This window comes from Meriones unguiculatus, chromosome 15, assembly GCF_030254825.1.
Source record: "Meriones unguiculatus strain TT.TT164.6M chromosome 15, Bangor_MerUng_6.1, whole genome shotgun sequence".
NCBI lineage: Eukaryota > Metazoa > Chordata > Mammalia > Rodentia > Muridae > Meriones > Meriones unguiculatus.
In genome coordinates this window covers 36,569,613-36,585,254 of record NC_083362.1, presented here as the reverse complement: position 1 = coordinate 36,585,254, position 15,642 = coordinate 36,569,613, and the positions used below count along the sequence as shown (strand labels likewise).

At 42.1% G+C, this 15,642-nt stretch overlaps 1 protein-coding gene across 3 annotated transcripts in view; it reads right to left on the bottom strand.

Annotated features, from left to right (window-relative positions):
• Positions 1-1,788: 1,788 nt before the first annotated feature.
• Positions 1,789-15,642, bottom strand: part of Nab1 (NGFI-A binding protein 1) — a 41,563-nt gene continuing 27,709 nt past the window's right edge. For 2 of the 3 annotated variants that reach the window (XM_021649287.2, XM_021649286.2), the window contains exons 5-8: positions 10,858-10,947; positions 8,697-8,856; positions 6,630-6,746; positions 1,789-3,671 (exon numbers count right to left, since the gene is read on the bottom strand). In XM_021649287.2, the coding sequence (XP_021504962.1) occupies positions 3,583-3,671; positions 6,630-6,746; positions 8,697-8,856; positions 10,858-10,947 (456 nt within the window). In that variant the 3' untranslated portion in view covers positions 1,789-3,582. The remainder of the gene's footprint in view (positions 3,672-6,629; positions 6,747-8,696; positions 8,857-10,857; positions 10,948-15,642) is intronic. The other variant, XM_060368342.1, reaches the window with a different exon arrangement.

The following is a 15,642-nucleotide window of genomic DNA, read 5'->3' as shown; positions in this document are numbered from 1 at the left end:
GAATTTAAAACCCTCTCCTGAGAGTTCAGCAAAGGTAAGCAAACTGAAGAATGATGAGTGCTAGTCAAGCACTCCGGTGCCTCTTTCCCACTGAGGTACCTTAATATGTCTATGGCGGTCAGTATGCACTGTACAGAAAGTACATAAAGAGGGCTGCTGAGGTGGCTCATGAGCCTAGCAGCTTGTGTTCAATCCTGTGCCAAGAGAAAACCCAGTGCCACCAAGCTGTCCTCTGCCCCACACGTGTGCCATGGCACCTGTGCTTCTTATGTATCATGCACACACAAGGTTTTAAAAAAAGCTGGATGAGCATGTTGCATACTTGAATATATACAATTTTTATTTACCAATGGATGTTTCTCCTTTTGAGATGGAATATTTCTGTGCAAGCTGAACTCAAGCTCACAGAGACTCTAGCTTCACCTTCAAGGACTGATGAAAAGCAGGTGTCATACTAGCCCAATTAAATATTTAAAAACCCCAAACTAATGGTAACTAGCATTTCATATGAATGCTAAAAAAAAAAACAAAAAAAAAAAACAAAACGATTAGTGTTTTGCAATTTATTTAAAATGTTTCTGTTTTGAAGGTCACAGTAAATTACTATAAAGGTATCAGACTTTTCCTTTGGTTGAAAATGACCTGGCAGAAACTAGAGCTTTACTGTCTCTACAGTGAGACCTGGAAGTAAGCGCGGCTCTCGGAAAAACAATCTTGGAAATTATGACCAAAGAATCAGACCCTGCCAGGAGACCAGAGTTCAAAAGGAGATTGTGGCAATGCTCAAGAATCATGTGGCCTAACAGATGTGAAATATGAAAGAAGGAAGGAGTTTTAACAAAGCTAATTTATAACAAAGCCAACTATTGTAATTCTTTTTAAACTACGGTAAAAATTTGATAGAAAATATATTTAAGTTGACTATGTAAAAGAACTTACTTAAAATTAAGAACTTAAACTTCTGATTTATATTTTCTGCAGAAGAATCAAGTGATTGCTTTTCTACATTTTCATAGTCAGTAGAACCAGAACCCATAAAAGATCTGACGATTTAGCCATTGCACATTCAAAGATGAAAAGTTAGCACCAGTGTTAACTTTTGATCACTTAGGTATCATTAAAGTTTGTCTTGCAGGGTCATTATGGAAACAGTAATCATCAAGGTTTTTGAGATTAATTTGTGTTTTCAATAACAATGTCAGGACACTGAGCCATCCTTTGTTAACCCACTGAGAATCTCATTTAATACAATACCCACAGAAAACAGCAAATAAATGGGCTTGGATTCCCAGAAAAAAATTCTTGCACACTGCTGGATCAGCCTTGGTTTTCATTAAACATTTGTCATATTTCCTTGAATCCTACAAGAGACAGACATGGGCTCTCGCTGAGTTGATAACCTGGTTGGTTTTCTTTTGAAGATCCAGAGCTTCACCAAAGCCACAAACAAAATGGTGTTGTGCCAATTATAGTTCATCATTTCAAGAGTGAAATGTGTGGACAGCACTCTAGGAAAGGCCTCCCCAAGGTGACCACAACCTACATGGTCTACAGAGTGGACACAAGGCCAGCTAGGTCAAGTTAGTAATCTCGTCTCAGAATTAAAGAGTGAAGTGAGAGCTGGGACTATTCCTCAGTGACAGAGACCTGGCCCATGTGTGAGGTCTTCTGGTTCAGCTCAGTGTCACAGAAAGAAAAGAGCTATAAGCTCGTCCCATCCCCTGACAGGCGGTAAGGGGGGCAAGGTGGATGGACATCACCTGCTGTGCAAAGCACTCTAAGCATCCATTTGTGAGGCAGGGAAATTCTTTATTGCCACAGAAAGCAAGTGCACTCATCTTCTCAACAGTTTTAGGAATCACAAAAATGCAGAATTCACACAATAAAGAATGACACAGACTTAGGGAGAAATGGTCCCTTGGATTATATTGGCTGTAATACTGAGGTAACCAATTGGCCTTGTTCAGTGAAAATATCTTAAACAAAATGAAAAAAAATCACTAGTTACAACATCTAATTTATATATACCATTCAAATAAAAATATATATTATTTGCTTTTATGTATAGCAAGTTTAATACATTAGTGTTCACAAGATAAAAACTGTATTCTACTGAAATTTTTTGTGCTTTTTTATCTATAATCTTGGAATTCAGAAAAGTACACTACTTAAGGAGACTTACTTCTGGATTTAAAGATGCAGGTTCTAGGTCCAGGAGAGAGAGAAATGCCAGGTGGAAGATTACCGCATCTTTTAAAACTTGCATGTTAAAGTCTACAAACTTGAACTGTAAGACACAACCTTTCTTTAAAAAGGACCACAAAAATTTTCAAAATAGATTGTAGAATACAGGAAACAGCTCATGAAAGGACAAGGATACTAACTAGTACTGTGGCTGATATTACAAACTGAACATTCTAAACGCATCCCACTAGCTCAGCACACAGTGGACAGTGAGACCATGGCAGTCAACCTCACGGAAACAACAGAGGCACATGGTCCCTAAGATATGTCTTCAGTGGGCAAGATGCAGTGGTCCGATAGAAACATTTAGGAAGGAGAAAGCCTTTAATGGTATAAAAGCTGTTTCCTGGTGTTCCTTCGGTAAAACTCCTCTACAGTTCAGGAAGAAGAGTGATTATCTGTGTGACAGTGCTCAGACTATGGTGCAGACACCTCACCTAACATCTGGCCAACAGATTCCAATATAAGATTAGGAACTCATATTTATTACAGCCGTGATCTAAAGCAGAACTAAAAACAGGACACACACTCCATGTCAATTCACCCACGTTATCATCTTTATCACATTTAGGGTTAACTGACTATGCCTTAATTTATTTAACATATTCTCAAATATCAATGTTTAAATCAAACATTAACCCACTTACTTCAAGCCCTCCGTCCTACCTCTGTTACATCTTGAGCAGCTGTCACAAATGTAGTCTACTTCATCTTGGAAATGTTACTCCAAGTTTTAATTTGTGCATTGATTAAACCAATGGAAGTGACATTATTTAGTGACAGCTGCACATTTCCTATTAATTGGTTTTATCAAGTATTAAGTGCACTGTCTTTTCCTTGGCGTAAACTGAGTATTGTCTTCCATCTTTCTCCAGTCACCTTGCCAATAACCACATTGCCTAGGCTTTCTATTTATGACTGCAAAAGTCCTAAATGCTGACGAGTAACATTTACGGTAAATACACTTAAAGTAGACAACAAAATTTCAAGTAAAATGAATGGTACCCACATCTACTAGACCAAACGTCTCAACACCTAGATTTGCTTCTGTACATTACAGGGACACGTACATCTCAGTGAATGCGTACGATATTGAGCCTTCCACATGAGCAACTTACACAGGAAGGGAACTGGCCAGTGTTTGTTACGCTGCAACGCTCTCCTCTTCTGTGGCTGTTGCTTTGTCCTGGCTTCCACAGACTACTGTGTGAGTTCTTATGCTTTGGCTATGATCTGTTTGAGCTGAATGAGGCAACACTGGTTATTAAGGCTTAATCTATGATGGAGCATTATCCTTGAATCTGGCGCCATTTCCAGCGAACAGTGGGAGAATCTTGGCTATCTTGAGTCTTCAGGCTCTGTTTTAATAACTTTCTTTTCCAAGGTGAAAGCAGAGTGAGGGTAGTCTTTTAAAATCCCAAGGCTCTCTACATAAAATAAAATCAGAAAGAATTTGGAATATGAAATCAGTGGACTACAAAGTCAAGTTATTCAGACCCAAAACTGCATAGCAAATATTATTAACTACTCATAATTATGAAATTCCATATGGAATTTTATTTATGGAGTTTTTAAAGCATGGACTCTGGATGAACACAGTGGTGCTGTGTTCCCGGTCCTCAGAAGGCTGAGGCAGGAGAATAGCTCCAAGTTCCAGGTCAGCCTGGGCTATGTGGAGAGTACCCAGCCAGACAGGGCCACACAGCAAGATCTGTCCATCTTATGAAAAACAAACAAGCAAGCAAAAACAAAACAAAAGAAAACACATAGTTTTATTTAAACCCAACTATACCAATTGTCAGCTATAAACTAATCAGGGTAAGTTACACAGCTGAGCCTCTGTGTCCTTACACAGAGTGTCTTCATGGGGAAGGATGCGAATAAGGATGAAATTTATGTAAACAGAGAGACTTTCATTTCTTTACTTATTTAATGAGCATTGTTGTGCTGCCTGCATGCACGTTTGAGTGAAGGTATATGGGCAAAATATATACAAACATCCATCCATCCATCCATCCATCCATCCATCCATCCATCCATCCATCCAATGTGCATTCGTGTTCTGGCTGCACGTGTGTCTGTGTGAAGGAACTGGACCTCCTGGGGTAGAATTACAGACAGCTGTTTGCTGCCATGTGGATCTGGGAAGTGAACACAGGTCTTCTGGAAGAGGAACCAGTGTTCTTAATCGCTGAGTAATCTCTCCAGCCCCAAGACAGACCTTTTAAAAAAAAATGCTTAGTCCACTGTGGTAAGTATATAGAATCAAACTGGTCACTTACATACAAATGTTAATAGCTACAATATTTACCATAAAAATGAGATAGAAATATAAAATTTAAATATAAAACTATGTTTAAAAGTTCCTCTAGCTGTGGCATTCTAAAGTGGCAATAAAGAATGAAAAGATCACCTTCATAAGTAATGGTTCCGTGGAGTTTTATGAATAATTATTTCAATAATGTATGCATTATGTATACATTACTTACATGCAAACATGTGGACTAACACACACACACACACACGCACACACACGCACGCACACACGCACGCACACACGCACGCATACACACACACACACACACATGCACACACAGAAGCACACACACGCACGCACACACGCACGCACACACACGCACGCACACACTCATACACACACACACACGCACACACACACACGCACACACACATGCACACGCACACACACACACACGAACACACACACGCATGCACCTTGAAAGGGACCAAATTCCTAGCTTGAAGGTAGGTGATTCAATATATGCAGGTGGCATGTACAGAAAGATATTTAAAATTGCACTTAGGAGCACAAAAAAGCCACACTACTTCAATTCCTAATGGCTGTACAACCCATCATCTCTTGTTTACGGCTTACAATGCCCCTGTGAGGTATCTACTTTATAGGTGAATCCGTGAGAAGCAAGCATTACAAGGTCAATTAACCAGGCTCTTCTGCATGGCACCTGTGTCATTTTTACTTATTCTTTTTGTAAACTATGTTTTAAAGTATTCCTCCACGAACAGACACTGGGTACTTATCAACTATAGTGTTCAGGACAGGCCCCACGCTGAGGAGTCATGGGCCAATGGGAATCTGACTCCATGGGGTTTTTTGTTCTCTGTCTGTCTGTGTGTGTGTGTGTGTGTGTGTGTGTGTGTGTGTGTGCGCGCACGCGCGCAGAGGCAGGGGGTGCTTTTGTTTTGTTTTAAGAGAAAGAACATGAAGTTGGATGAGTAATGAGGTGGGGATCACCTGGGAGAAATTGTGGGAGCAGAAGAGTATGATGAAAAATATGATATATAAAATTCTCAAAATAACCTAGATATCTAAAATTTATAAAAATTAAAATTCAATCTTAAAAAAGTCAAAATTCTTCTTTAGGCATTTCTTTGTTCTGTTCTATGTAAAATCCCAGCTTAACTAAATCTCCATGTAGCAAAAATACCATGGTCAGACTAATAATGACCAATGTAATTGCAGTATTTCTTTTACGTAGGGCTTTGAAGCAATTTGAATTTGTAGAGAGCATGTTTGCTTGTTAAGAATGTAAAGAAGAGATTGATTTTTCATGTTGCAGAAGATAGACCAATTTGCTATCATTTTAGGATAATTTCACCCGCAGCTTCTTTGACAGCCATGTGAAACAGTGGACTAATGGTCAGCGCACAGAATACTATGGAGGACACCAGTCTTTCCAGCACCTGCTGCTGGAGTATGAACAGAAAGGCTCAGACACAGACTCTCTGGATAAGCTTCATAGTAAACCTTGCCCCATCATCAGCTGTGGTCATCTTCCTACCGACACCACACAAATCCAGTGACGACCTGGTCCCAGCTTCCTCATCCATTAAACCAGTAACTGTGATCAAGTCACTCCTTGAGTTACATGTATTCGAAGACTGAATGATACTAGGCTCTTCTAACTGGTGCCTGTGCCTACTATCCAACATTGTCTGATTCATTTTACGTGAGTGTTTATCAATCCACAGACACCAGTCAACTTCACCCTAGAAGGCATCTGCAGGAGAAGTCAGGTTCTGGTACTCAGGGCTCTCTCAGCTCAAGGACAGAGTGCGCCCGTGACACATCGTAGTATGATCAGAGAAGGAAAGCCAGCCCACCTCATTATAACCATTTACTAATAAGCTCAAATGATCTACAAGTCAAAATCCATTGCCAGTCAAACTGCCTTGACCGTCAAGCCTCTTCCTTATCATTTCTTAGGATACTATAATCCTCAAGGATTATATTTTGGCAGTCTATAATTTCCAAGGGGGGTGTGACAAGTAGCACTGCTCCCTGGGGGCAAAGGGGGAGAAAAAAACTAGGGGAGGTCACCAGCTTCTGATCCAGGCTGCATTCTCACCTGATGAGTGGGACTTGGCCTCACTGGAGTAAAGTCTATTCAGCTCCCCGTCGACCATGAAGTGATGGGGCTGTCTGCTCTGCACACCAGGCATGCGGAGATTCAGAGGTCTTTCTCCTGATGAAAGAGAAGAGAAAACAAAGCAACATTTATAACATTCACTGTGCTTTTTGTCATTCCTTTTCTGATTGATTTTGTAGAAAAATGTTCACAAGTTGTCAGAACACAGCTTAGGAAGAATGAAAAGGGTGAGGAGGCACCAAAGAATTCACAGTAGCTGGGAAAAGACATTTCAAATAGTAAATTAGGAAGAAAACGGCAAGTGGTTGATGCTAGCCCAGGCAGTGAACAAGTTGTTGGCACATACTTAAGAACTAAGAGGACACAAACAAGAGACAGACATTTCTAGAAGCTCTCCAATACCAGGTTAATGCCCCACCTCTGTAAGACATTTTCTTTAATAACCATATTCTAAGCCATGCCATTAGCTAGTCACACATTTAATAGCAGCGAGATGGCTTTAGATCAATTACAGGTTTGTTTGTTTTTTTTAACTGTTAATTCTTAGCTACTAAGAAGGGTCAGAGAAGTTAAGTTTTTGTTGTGTTTTAGAAAGAAAAATCTTTCTTTCACCCTAGGACTGTGACTGAGGGTGATGTTTCATTCCGTGGCTAGAGAATGCCAACTAATGTGGTATTTTTATTTGGATGGAAAATTCTTTGCCAATACACATCAGACATGGGATTAACATCCATGACTTATAGAGGACTGCAGATATTAGTCACCAAAACCTCTCACCATCTAATTAATAACTGAACTAATGAAATAGCTAGATAATTCATAAAAGAAATACATATGCTCCCCAAATATCTGAAAAACTGCTCAACATCCTCAGCCATCATGTGAATGTGAATTAAAAATTAAAATTTCTCTGAGGTTCTGCCTCATGCCAGTTAGAATGGCTAACACTGAGAACACAAATGCCAACAAATGCCAGAGAGGATGCGTGCAAGAAGATCCCTCCTCACTGCTGCTGAGAGCATACACTGGTTCAGCCAGTTTGGAAACCAGTATGGAGGGGTCTCAGAAAACTAAAACCCGAGCTTCCAGGTAACCCAGCGAGGCCACGCCTGTGCCCGTGCCTGTGGGATTCCGGCAATGCTACCACAGAGACGTGCGCACGCCTGCTCGCTGCTGCACTACTCACACAGCTAAGACATCAGCTGGCCAGAGGTCCACCAGCAGAGGAGTGGTGGAGACATGAGGCAGAGATGCACAGAGGAGCTTTATTCAGCCACAAAGAAAAGTGAAATGACATTTGTAGGAACGCAGATGGACAGGAATCATCACATATTAAATTAAATACGATAAGCCAAATTCAGAAAGACAAGCACCATATTTTCTTTTGTAGGTTGAACTTTGTGTGTGTGTGTGTGTGTGTGTGTGTGTGTGTGTGTGATAAACTAAAAAAGTGGAAATAATATGGGAAGAAGGGATTTTAGGGGAGGGGAAAAGGAGAGAGGGTAAGATGTTACATGTGGCAAGAAAGGAGGGAGGGTACTGGGGAAGGGAACAAATAAAAACAAAGTCTGCATAAGTTTCCATATTGAAGCCTGTTACGTTGTGTGAACGTAACACATTTTTTTTAAAGATGGCTCTTCCCTTGGAAAAAGGAATTATTAACAAAGCTAAGCATGAGCTAGAAGGTAAGACAGAAAATCATAAGAAACCACTATACTATTCAGTGATATCTGAAACTACAGGACCTATTTACAGGGTTCCACAGTGCTGCTCTGTATGTACTTGAAGCTTAGCTGCCCGTGACCACGGATGCCCTTTGCATGGCGATGCCTTCTGGCCTTGGCGGCATGCCTGGCACAGAGAAAACACTTCAAAAAACCTTCTGAATAAGCGAATGACAATGACTTGAGATTTTCTTCACGCTGAAGACATGGGATATAGAATGATTCCTTCAAAATACTGAGCTTTAAATCCCATCCGTTCTCCCTACTTCTCTTTGGAAGGCAGCGGTGTTGGCTCTGAAGCCAGCTCACTGCAGAGTCACACCTTGTCCATCGGAGCCGTCGGAGGGCAGCCCATCCGGGCTGTGCTCGCCAGAGCTCTGCCTGAAGAGTCCAGCCGTCAGTCTCCTCTCTTGATGCAGCCTCTCATAGCCGGCCTGCGTACACAGCAGCTCCATCTGCTTTGCCATCCCCTTTTCAGCCTGCTAGTAAGTAAAGCAGAAATAAAAACAATAACTACAGAATTCTGATTTCTTCATGCTTAAAGTTGCCAATTGAGACTCCAGCAAATGTATTTAGTATTTATTAAGCTGAGTTCATATTTCTGTGGAATATTGCCTCCATCTGTATGAATGAGTGTCATGTAAGATACTGGATTTGCTCAAAAGGTTTCTTTTCAGTCTCATAGAGAGAATTCTATACAAGCTCAAAAACTTCACTTTGTTTTCCAAGGTTTTGAGTCCTTTAAAGGATTTCTTCTGCGGAGGAGGAGAATGAGGAGGAGTAGGACGATGAGGAAGAAGAGAAGAAAAAGAAGGAAGAGGAGGAGGAAGAGGAGAAGAAGCAGCCCAAGAGCAACAGCAGTATCTGCTGTCAGCTGCTTTGAACACAGTGAAATCTCGGTGTTTTATTTTAGGATGTGGCGCTAACCAGTCTCTGCTATGATGACAGTCTATCTGGAGAAAAAAAGGTGTAACATGGCTGTCTAGAAGAACAAGACAAACACCCCTCCCACCAAAATTAAACAATGCAAATTATGCAGAAAAGCATGGTGCCAGCAAGGATCTCTGCCTCCACGCGTCCCAAAGTGAAGCAGCATTTCCCAACCAAGTATAAATGGTTTAACATATAAGGCTGGTGTGTGACATATGAAGTCATCTCTGCATGCATTTCAGAAGCTCTGTCCCTATGCACAGCTCTAAATTACCTGCATGTGATATTCACAGCAGCATACCTATGACATTTGCCAAGGAAGTAATAGTCCAAATGCAGAGATGATTCATCACCATGCTGTGTAAAAGTACTATAAGAATGCCACTATATAAAATTGGTTACAAAACTCATGATTCAAAATTGTAAAAACCAATAGATGGGAACACATAATAAATTAAATAAATAGGAGAAATGCCTGGACTACTTTTCTAAACATGTGCAAGCCAGATCAAAGGTAATCCTAGCTTCATTTAATTGGAATTTTCAACCAATTAGCTGATAACATTTTAACAGGCAATTCCATGGGTGCGGGGTGGGGGGGTGGGGAGGATGCCGCCTTCATCCTCTTTTCCCCAGTAACAAGGTTTGAAAATACTAAATGTGAATGCAAACAGGTCTACAGTGCTGTCTAAAAAGGGCATTCACACAAGAACTTTGGTAATGTCCATTTCTGAGCATATATGTAGTTAAAAATTTACTAAAATTTGGATGTAGGGAGATGGCTTATGCAGCACAGGACTGGCCCCACAGGCCTGAGCAGCCAAGTTCAAGCCCCAGCATCCACATGAAGAGCTGAGCACAGTGGCATGCAGTGTGGTCCCAGCACCCACACGAAGAGCCCCGCATGGGTAGCCTTGGGCACTGTGATCCTAGCACTGGAGTGGCAGTGCCAGGTGGCTCCCTGGGGCTCTGCAGACAGCTAGCTGAATAAAGCAGATCAAGGCCAACGAGAGCCTCTGTCTCAAAAAGTCAAGGAGGATGGCTCCTGAGGAACAACCCCCAAAGCTTTCCTCTGGCCTCTACAGACAGGTGCACACATGTGCACGCATAGCCTCACCCTGTGCGTCCACACAAATATATACACATGTACACAGAAATTAACAGAATTATCCAAAGCTGCACACTAATGTAACAATTCTTCTGTAAGGCTTTAAATGAGGTAAGAGCTACACCGGAACAAAATGTTATTGAGATATCTTTTGCTCTTTTACCTTGGAGTTGTACCGAAAAAAGCTGTTTTCCCTGATACTCCGAGAACATGGCACTTCCTACAGAACTACGCAGAATAAGTAAGTAATGCTTGTCAGATTTTGTTCATGAACCAAATGAAACCAAGTTGTTCCCGCCACCTTTAAGATAGAGCTGTGGAGCAGAAGACTTAACACTAACCAGAAACAAACTCAGTCCTCAAAGGCCTCAGGCGGAAGCTAGGTGACCCAGCCGCCTCCTCCACCCCAAAGCTATCTGCATGTGGCCCACTGAAGGTGCGTTACCTGCGAGCCGAGACCAGCAAGCTCTTCACTCTTGGCTCTGGCTTGCTGGAAGAGTGTTGGCACAGATTCTTGGAAGTCTGGAAATCCATCCTGTGGGGCAGATCATAAAGCCGAGATATTCAGACTTTGTTACCACACAAAGCAGAAATAACACTTTGTCTTCAGTTGTTAAATAATCTGAGGTTTTAATGTAGAGTACTTCATTTCAGTCTTTTAAGGCACAATGCCTTATTTTCTCCAGAAAACCACAAACACATAATATGGAAATTGCAGTCAGCACCAGCACTAGCACGGGCAAGTGAACTTGGTGACCACAGAGATGATGACAAACGTCTCGACCAGCATCTAAACAATCACCTCCTAACACCAGATGACACAGGCTTTTTCTAATTCCCACTGTGAAGCATTTCCACGGAGACAGCATTTTTCTATAGTTTTGACTATCTACTAAAAAACCATCAGGAGGCAGAACTCTCCGCCAGGAAGCCACCTTCGCTGTCTTCTAACAGGCTGCAGTGGTTCTCAACCTTTACACAGTCCCTCATGTGGGCGACCTGCAACCATAACATTTTTCATTAATACTTCACAACTGTAATTTTGCTACTGTTATGAATCCTAAGTAAGTATCCGATGTGCAGATACCTGATGTGTGACCCCTGTGAAAGGGTTGTTTGACCCCCAAAGGTTTGTGGCCCACAGGTCTTGAGAACTACTGGTTAAATGCCTCTCCCAGTTTATCTGATTCAATCAGTGTGACTTTCCCTGCTCTAACTGGGCACTGCTGGGCTTTTAAAAATATTCTGTGTCAATTTATTTTTGTTTTGACATCTGAAATTAATATATTACAATTGCAAAACTTGTGTGATTTATACATTACACTTGCACAAGCTTGTGTATTAACATGACTTGTTCAAAAGTTCAAAAGGCAGTTTGTTTTAGAAATTCAGTAAATAGCCAAATTGCCAGGTTTGGTTGTTGTTTGTTCGTAATCCATTTAGATTGTAACTTTGTTACGAACAATGTGGTGAAGACCTAAAAAAATTTAAAAAGTAAAAAGAAAAATTTAAATTGCCCCCCAACTTGAATTTCCCAGTACTGTGCAGTAAGTCCCCTTAATCAGGAGGAGCCTGCAGCCTACGGTACCTGCCCTTGTCAGTCTTCTTGTGGGGAAGGTAAAGGCTAGAGACTGTCTGAGCTGCTCAGAGGACCGAAAGGAGAGAGACAATGAGATCACGCCTTTAGCAGGTGACCGCTGCTACTGCATGAGAACAGCAATAGTATGGCACTCTTTATGGAACAGGGTCTTTATGAGGGGCACTCTCTACCCAGGCAATGCTTCGGCTGTGTCAGTTCAGTCATGTGTATCAGTGAACCTGCCAACATTTCTTTCAGTTCTTGTCAACTCTCTGCTTGGTGTTCCACATGAGAAAAAAGTCAGTCACAGGTAACCTCTATGGCTCTAGTAACTTGAAGAAGGCCCTAGGGTCTCCTTACAGAAACTGTCATTACCAACGCTTATCCCTCTATGGGATAAGCTACATGCTTTTAACACAGGGCTAACAAGGCAAAACCAAACTTGTTACAATAACCTAGCAGAAAAAGATGTAGTGATGTAATAAAATATTTTATTTTATTTGAGATGAAAGATTTCTCAAAATTTCTCCCATTATAATCTTTATGTGCCATGCTTTCAAATATTTAAGCTATCAAATTAATTTCCTAAATAACATCTAATTCTCTTTTTTTAATAAAAAAAAATATTATTGTTTTGAGATGGTCTCATCTTACAGTCCAAGCTGGCCCAGAGCTCACAATGTAGCTCAGGCTGGCCCTGAGCTCTCAACCTTTCTGCCTTGGCTCCTGAGGGCTGGGATTAAAGGCACCATAGCCTCAATGAGCTAATTATCTGCTGTTTGAAGTGAGACATGAAACAACATGATTGACAGTAAAAGCAAATAACTGTGACCCTGTGAGACAGCGTTCTGAAGCTTCCAATTAGACTGTACTAAAGACACAGCCTTTCTAGCTCCTACACTGACATATAGGAATGCACAGAACAAAATCAGCAGAGCTAGAGTCAACTTTATATAAAAGCATGAAAGTATACCATCTTATTAGTTATTCTGTTTTTCTCCTAAGAATTTTCCTACTCCTAAAACTCCATCCTCCACTTGAGCAAACCTTCCTTTAAAATCAAGTGAGTGGACTTGGATCAAGTATCAAGGAGTCCTGTTGGCTTTCAGAAGCCCGAACTGTACGGGTTCTTATTTCACAGGCATTTTCTACTTAACCCTCACAAACAATGCTTATTTTCCACCATTCTACAGCTATAGACACTAGCTCCAAGCCTAGGCTCAATGCATACAGTTCTGAAGTGAAGACAGTTCTGAAACGTGACTATGAATAATAGCCATTTTTCATGAGAACTGACTGCAACTCCATGATCTGTGCTGGGTTTTGAAGTCTAATCTTTTATTGCTATTTCTGGGATGCAGAATAGACTGTATTGTCCCATCTGTAAGAGGGACACTACAGTAGCCATGAGGCTAATTTATACAATCATTTTTAGGAGGACAATGCACAGAAAATACTTAGCTCAGTGCTTGGCACACAGGAATTAACAACAACAACAAAAAAGTTTCTCCCATTTAGAAAGTTCAGCCAAAAAGCCACCAGGTTTAATCAAAATAAACCAATCCAGTGTAGGTGACTTACCCATTCCTCTGTTGTATAGAGGGAAGAATGTGTTTTAGAGAAATGGACCCAGTATAGCTATCTGAGGACAAATGGGAACTACACACATAAAACTATAGCCACCAAGAAAACACTTGGTACTGGCAGGGAGGTATTCTGGTGAAGAGCAGCAGACAGGAGAGGCATGCTGCTGCGCCCTGACAAGCAGTCTACTGAAGGCAGCGGACAGTGGCCTGGAACACTGAAAAGGCTCCTCGGAGGGCATGATGCTTAAAATGAAGAATTCTTCAGGAAAAGACGGAAGCTTACGTAAAGGCCTGAGGGCAAACCAACAGGCTGCACACCATCACTTATCACAGTTACAGTAGGGGATACCATTAAAAAAGGATACTGGGAAGCTAGACATGCAGGCCAGAGTCCACTGGGCCTTCAGACACAATGCTACAAAATCGGAATCTTATCTTAAATAAAGTAAAAATTCCCTTTACCTAAATGGTGAAGAGAAGCCACTGAAGCTCTCAGAGAAGAATGCCAAGCCTGATTTTAAAAGGCCAAGCTGACAGATATGTTAATGCTGGAGTGAAGACAGGGAACAGTGGCCTGGGAGTGCTGTGGGGACAGTCACTACAGTGAAGGCCGTAGGACCAGGCACAGATCATGAGGGGAACTAGAAAATGGATGGATTCAATCAGGGACGCCTTTTCCTAAGGGCTGGCAGGACTTCCCTGTGCATAAACCAGGTAAGAGGTGTAGTGACTCTGGACCAAGGGGTGACGTCAGGCCTAAAGACCGACAGCAGCCACCAGCTCAACAACAGGCCGCGGTGCCGACGGAAGGCCCAGAAGCCCCGGACCTCAAACACTGTTAGAGGAGGTTTGCGAAGGAGGAAGGAGCTAGCCAGTCTTCTCATGTTAGGACCAGATGTGTGGTCTCAGCAAGTCAACCTCATCACTCACAGCATTCCCAATTTTTCCATGGAGATTATTACATCACCTGCTTTGCCTGCCCAGGGGAGATTTGTGGGTATTAAATGAACTAATGCACATGGCAAATCTTGTCATAGACTGACTTCACGGTCAAGACTATTCAGCTATGATAATGTCACAAAGCTGGGGAAGGGACCCTCTAACTCTGCATGTGAAAGCTTGCAGGGAAATGGATAGAGCTTCATCATTAATAACGAGAAACAAGCTCTCTGGAATATATGACAGAGAAACAAAAGGGAGAACATCCCCAAGACACTGGGGGACTGGTAGAGGGATAGCTTGGTCTCCCTTACTGTGTTTGGTACAAGGCCTATTTTGGGTGTCTGTAGCTTTCTTTCTAGGCACCAGCTGTACCATGCTCTGAGCGATTTATCTCCATGTCACACTGATGGCTGCTGCCATCAATCACAGCGTTCCCTTGGTGATGAGACTCTGGGTCTCAGCACTGAGAAAATAAGATATATGTTTGCACGCTGCTTGTGACCTAATTAGTCTCAGCCCTTTGGTCTTCTCTCTCCTTCCCACCAAGCACTAGCACCCTGCTGGAAAGCCACTGCCCAGCTGTCTGGAAGCGACGTGTGGCGGCAGATGTTCTTAACCCCACATGTGCGTGTTCGTTTTCTCTATTCACGCTTTCTGTATGAATAGCACACTGTACTGTTTCTGCTTTTCTGATCCACAGAGAAGAGCCTCCTTCAGCCTCGACCAGCTTCCCTTTCGCAGGCTTAGTCACCATGTGCGTAGGTGGATATTCTGACCCCGCCCCTCCCTTCCCCGCTCCCCTGGAGCAGCTGGTAGATGTTTTCTCTCTTGTTTGAACCCAGTTCTCTGACTTCCTGTTGGTTCTGTACTCTGTCCTCCACAGGGACAGGGGAGTTGTCGCCTCTCACTTCTGTCCTGGCAGTTCTGGAATTGTTTCTAGCAATTCTGGCAAACAAAGAAAGCTAACAAGGAAAAGATACACAGCAGACTGTGTTCACGCAGTCAGCGGCCTGGGGCTGTGTCCCGTCTCCCTCTTGGAAGCTCCTCATGACTGGACATAATGATGGTTTGTTCAAGGAAGCTCATGTGTTCTGAAACCCAAAAGAAAGGCTACCAACCAACT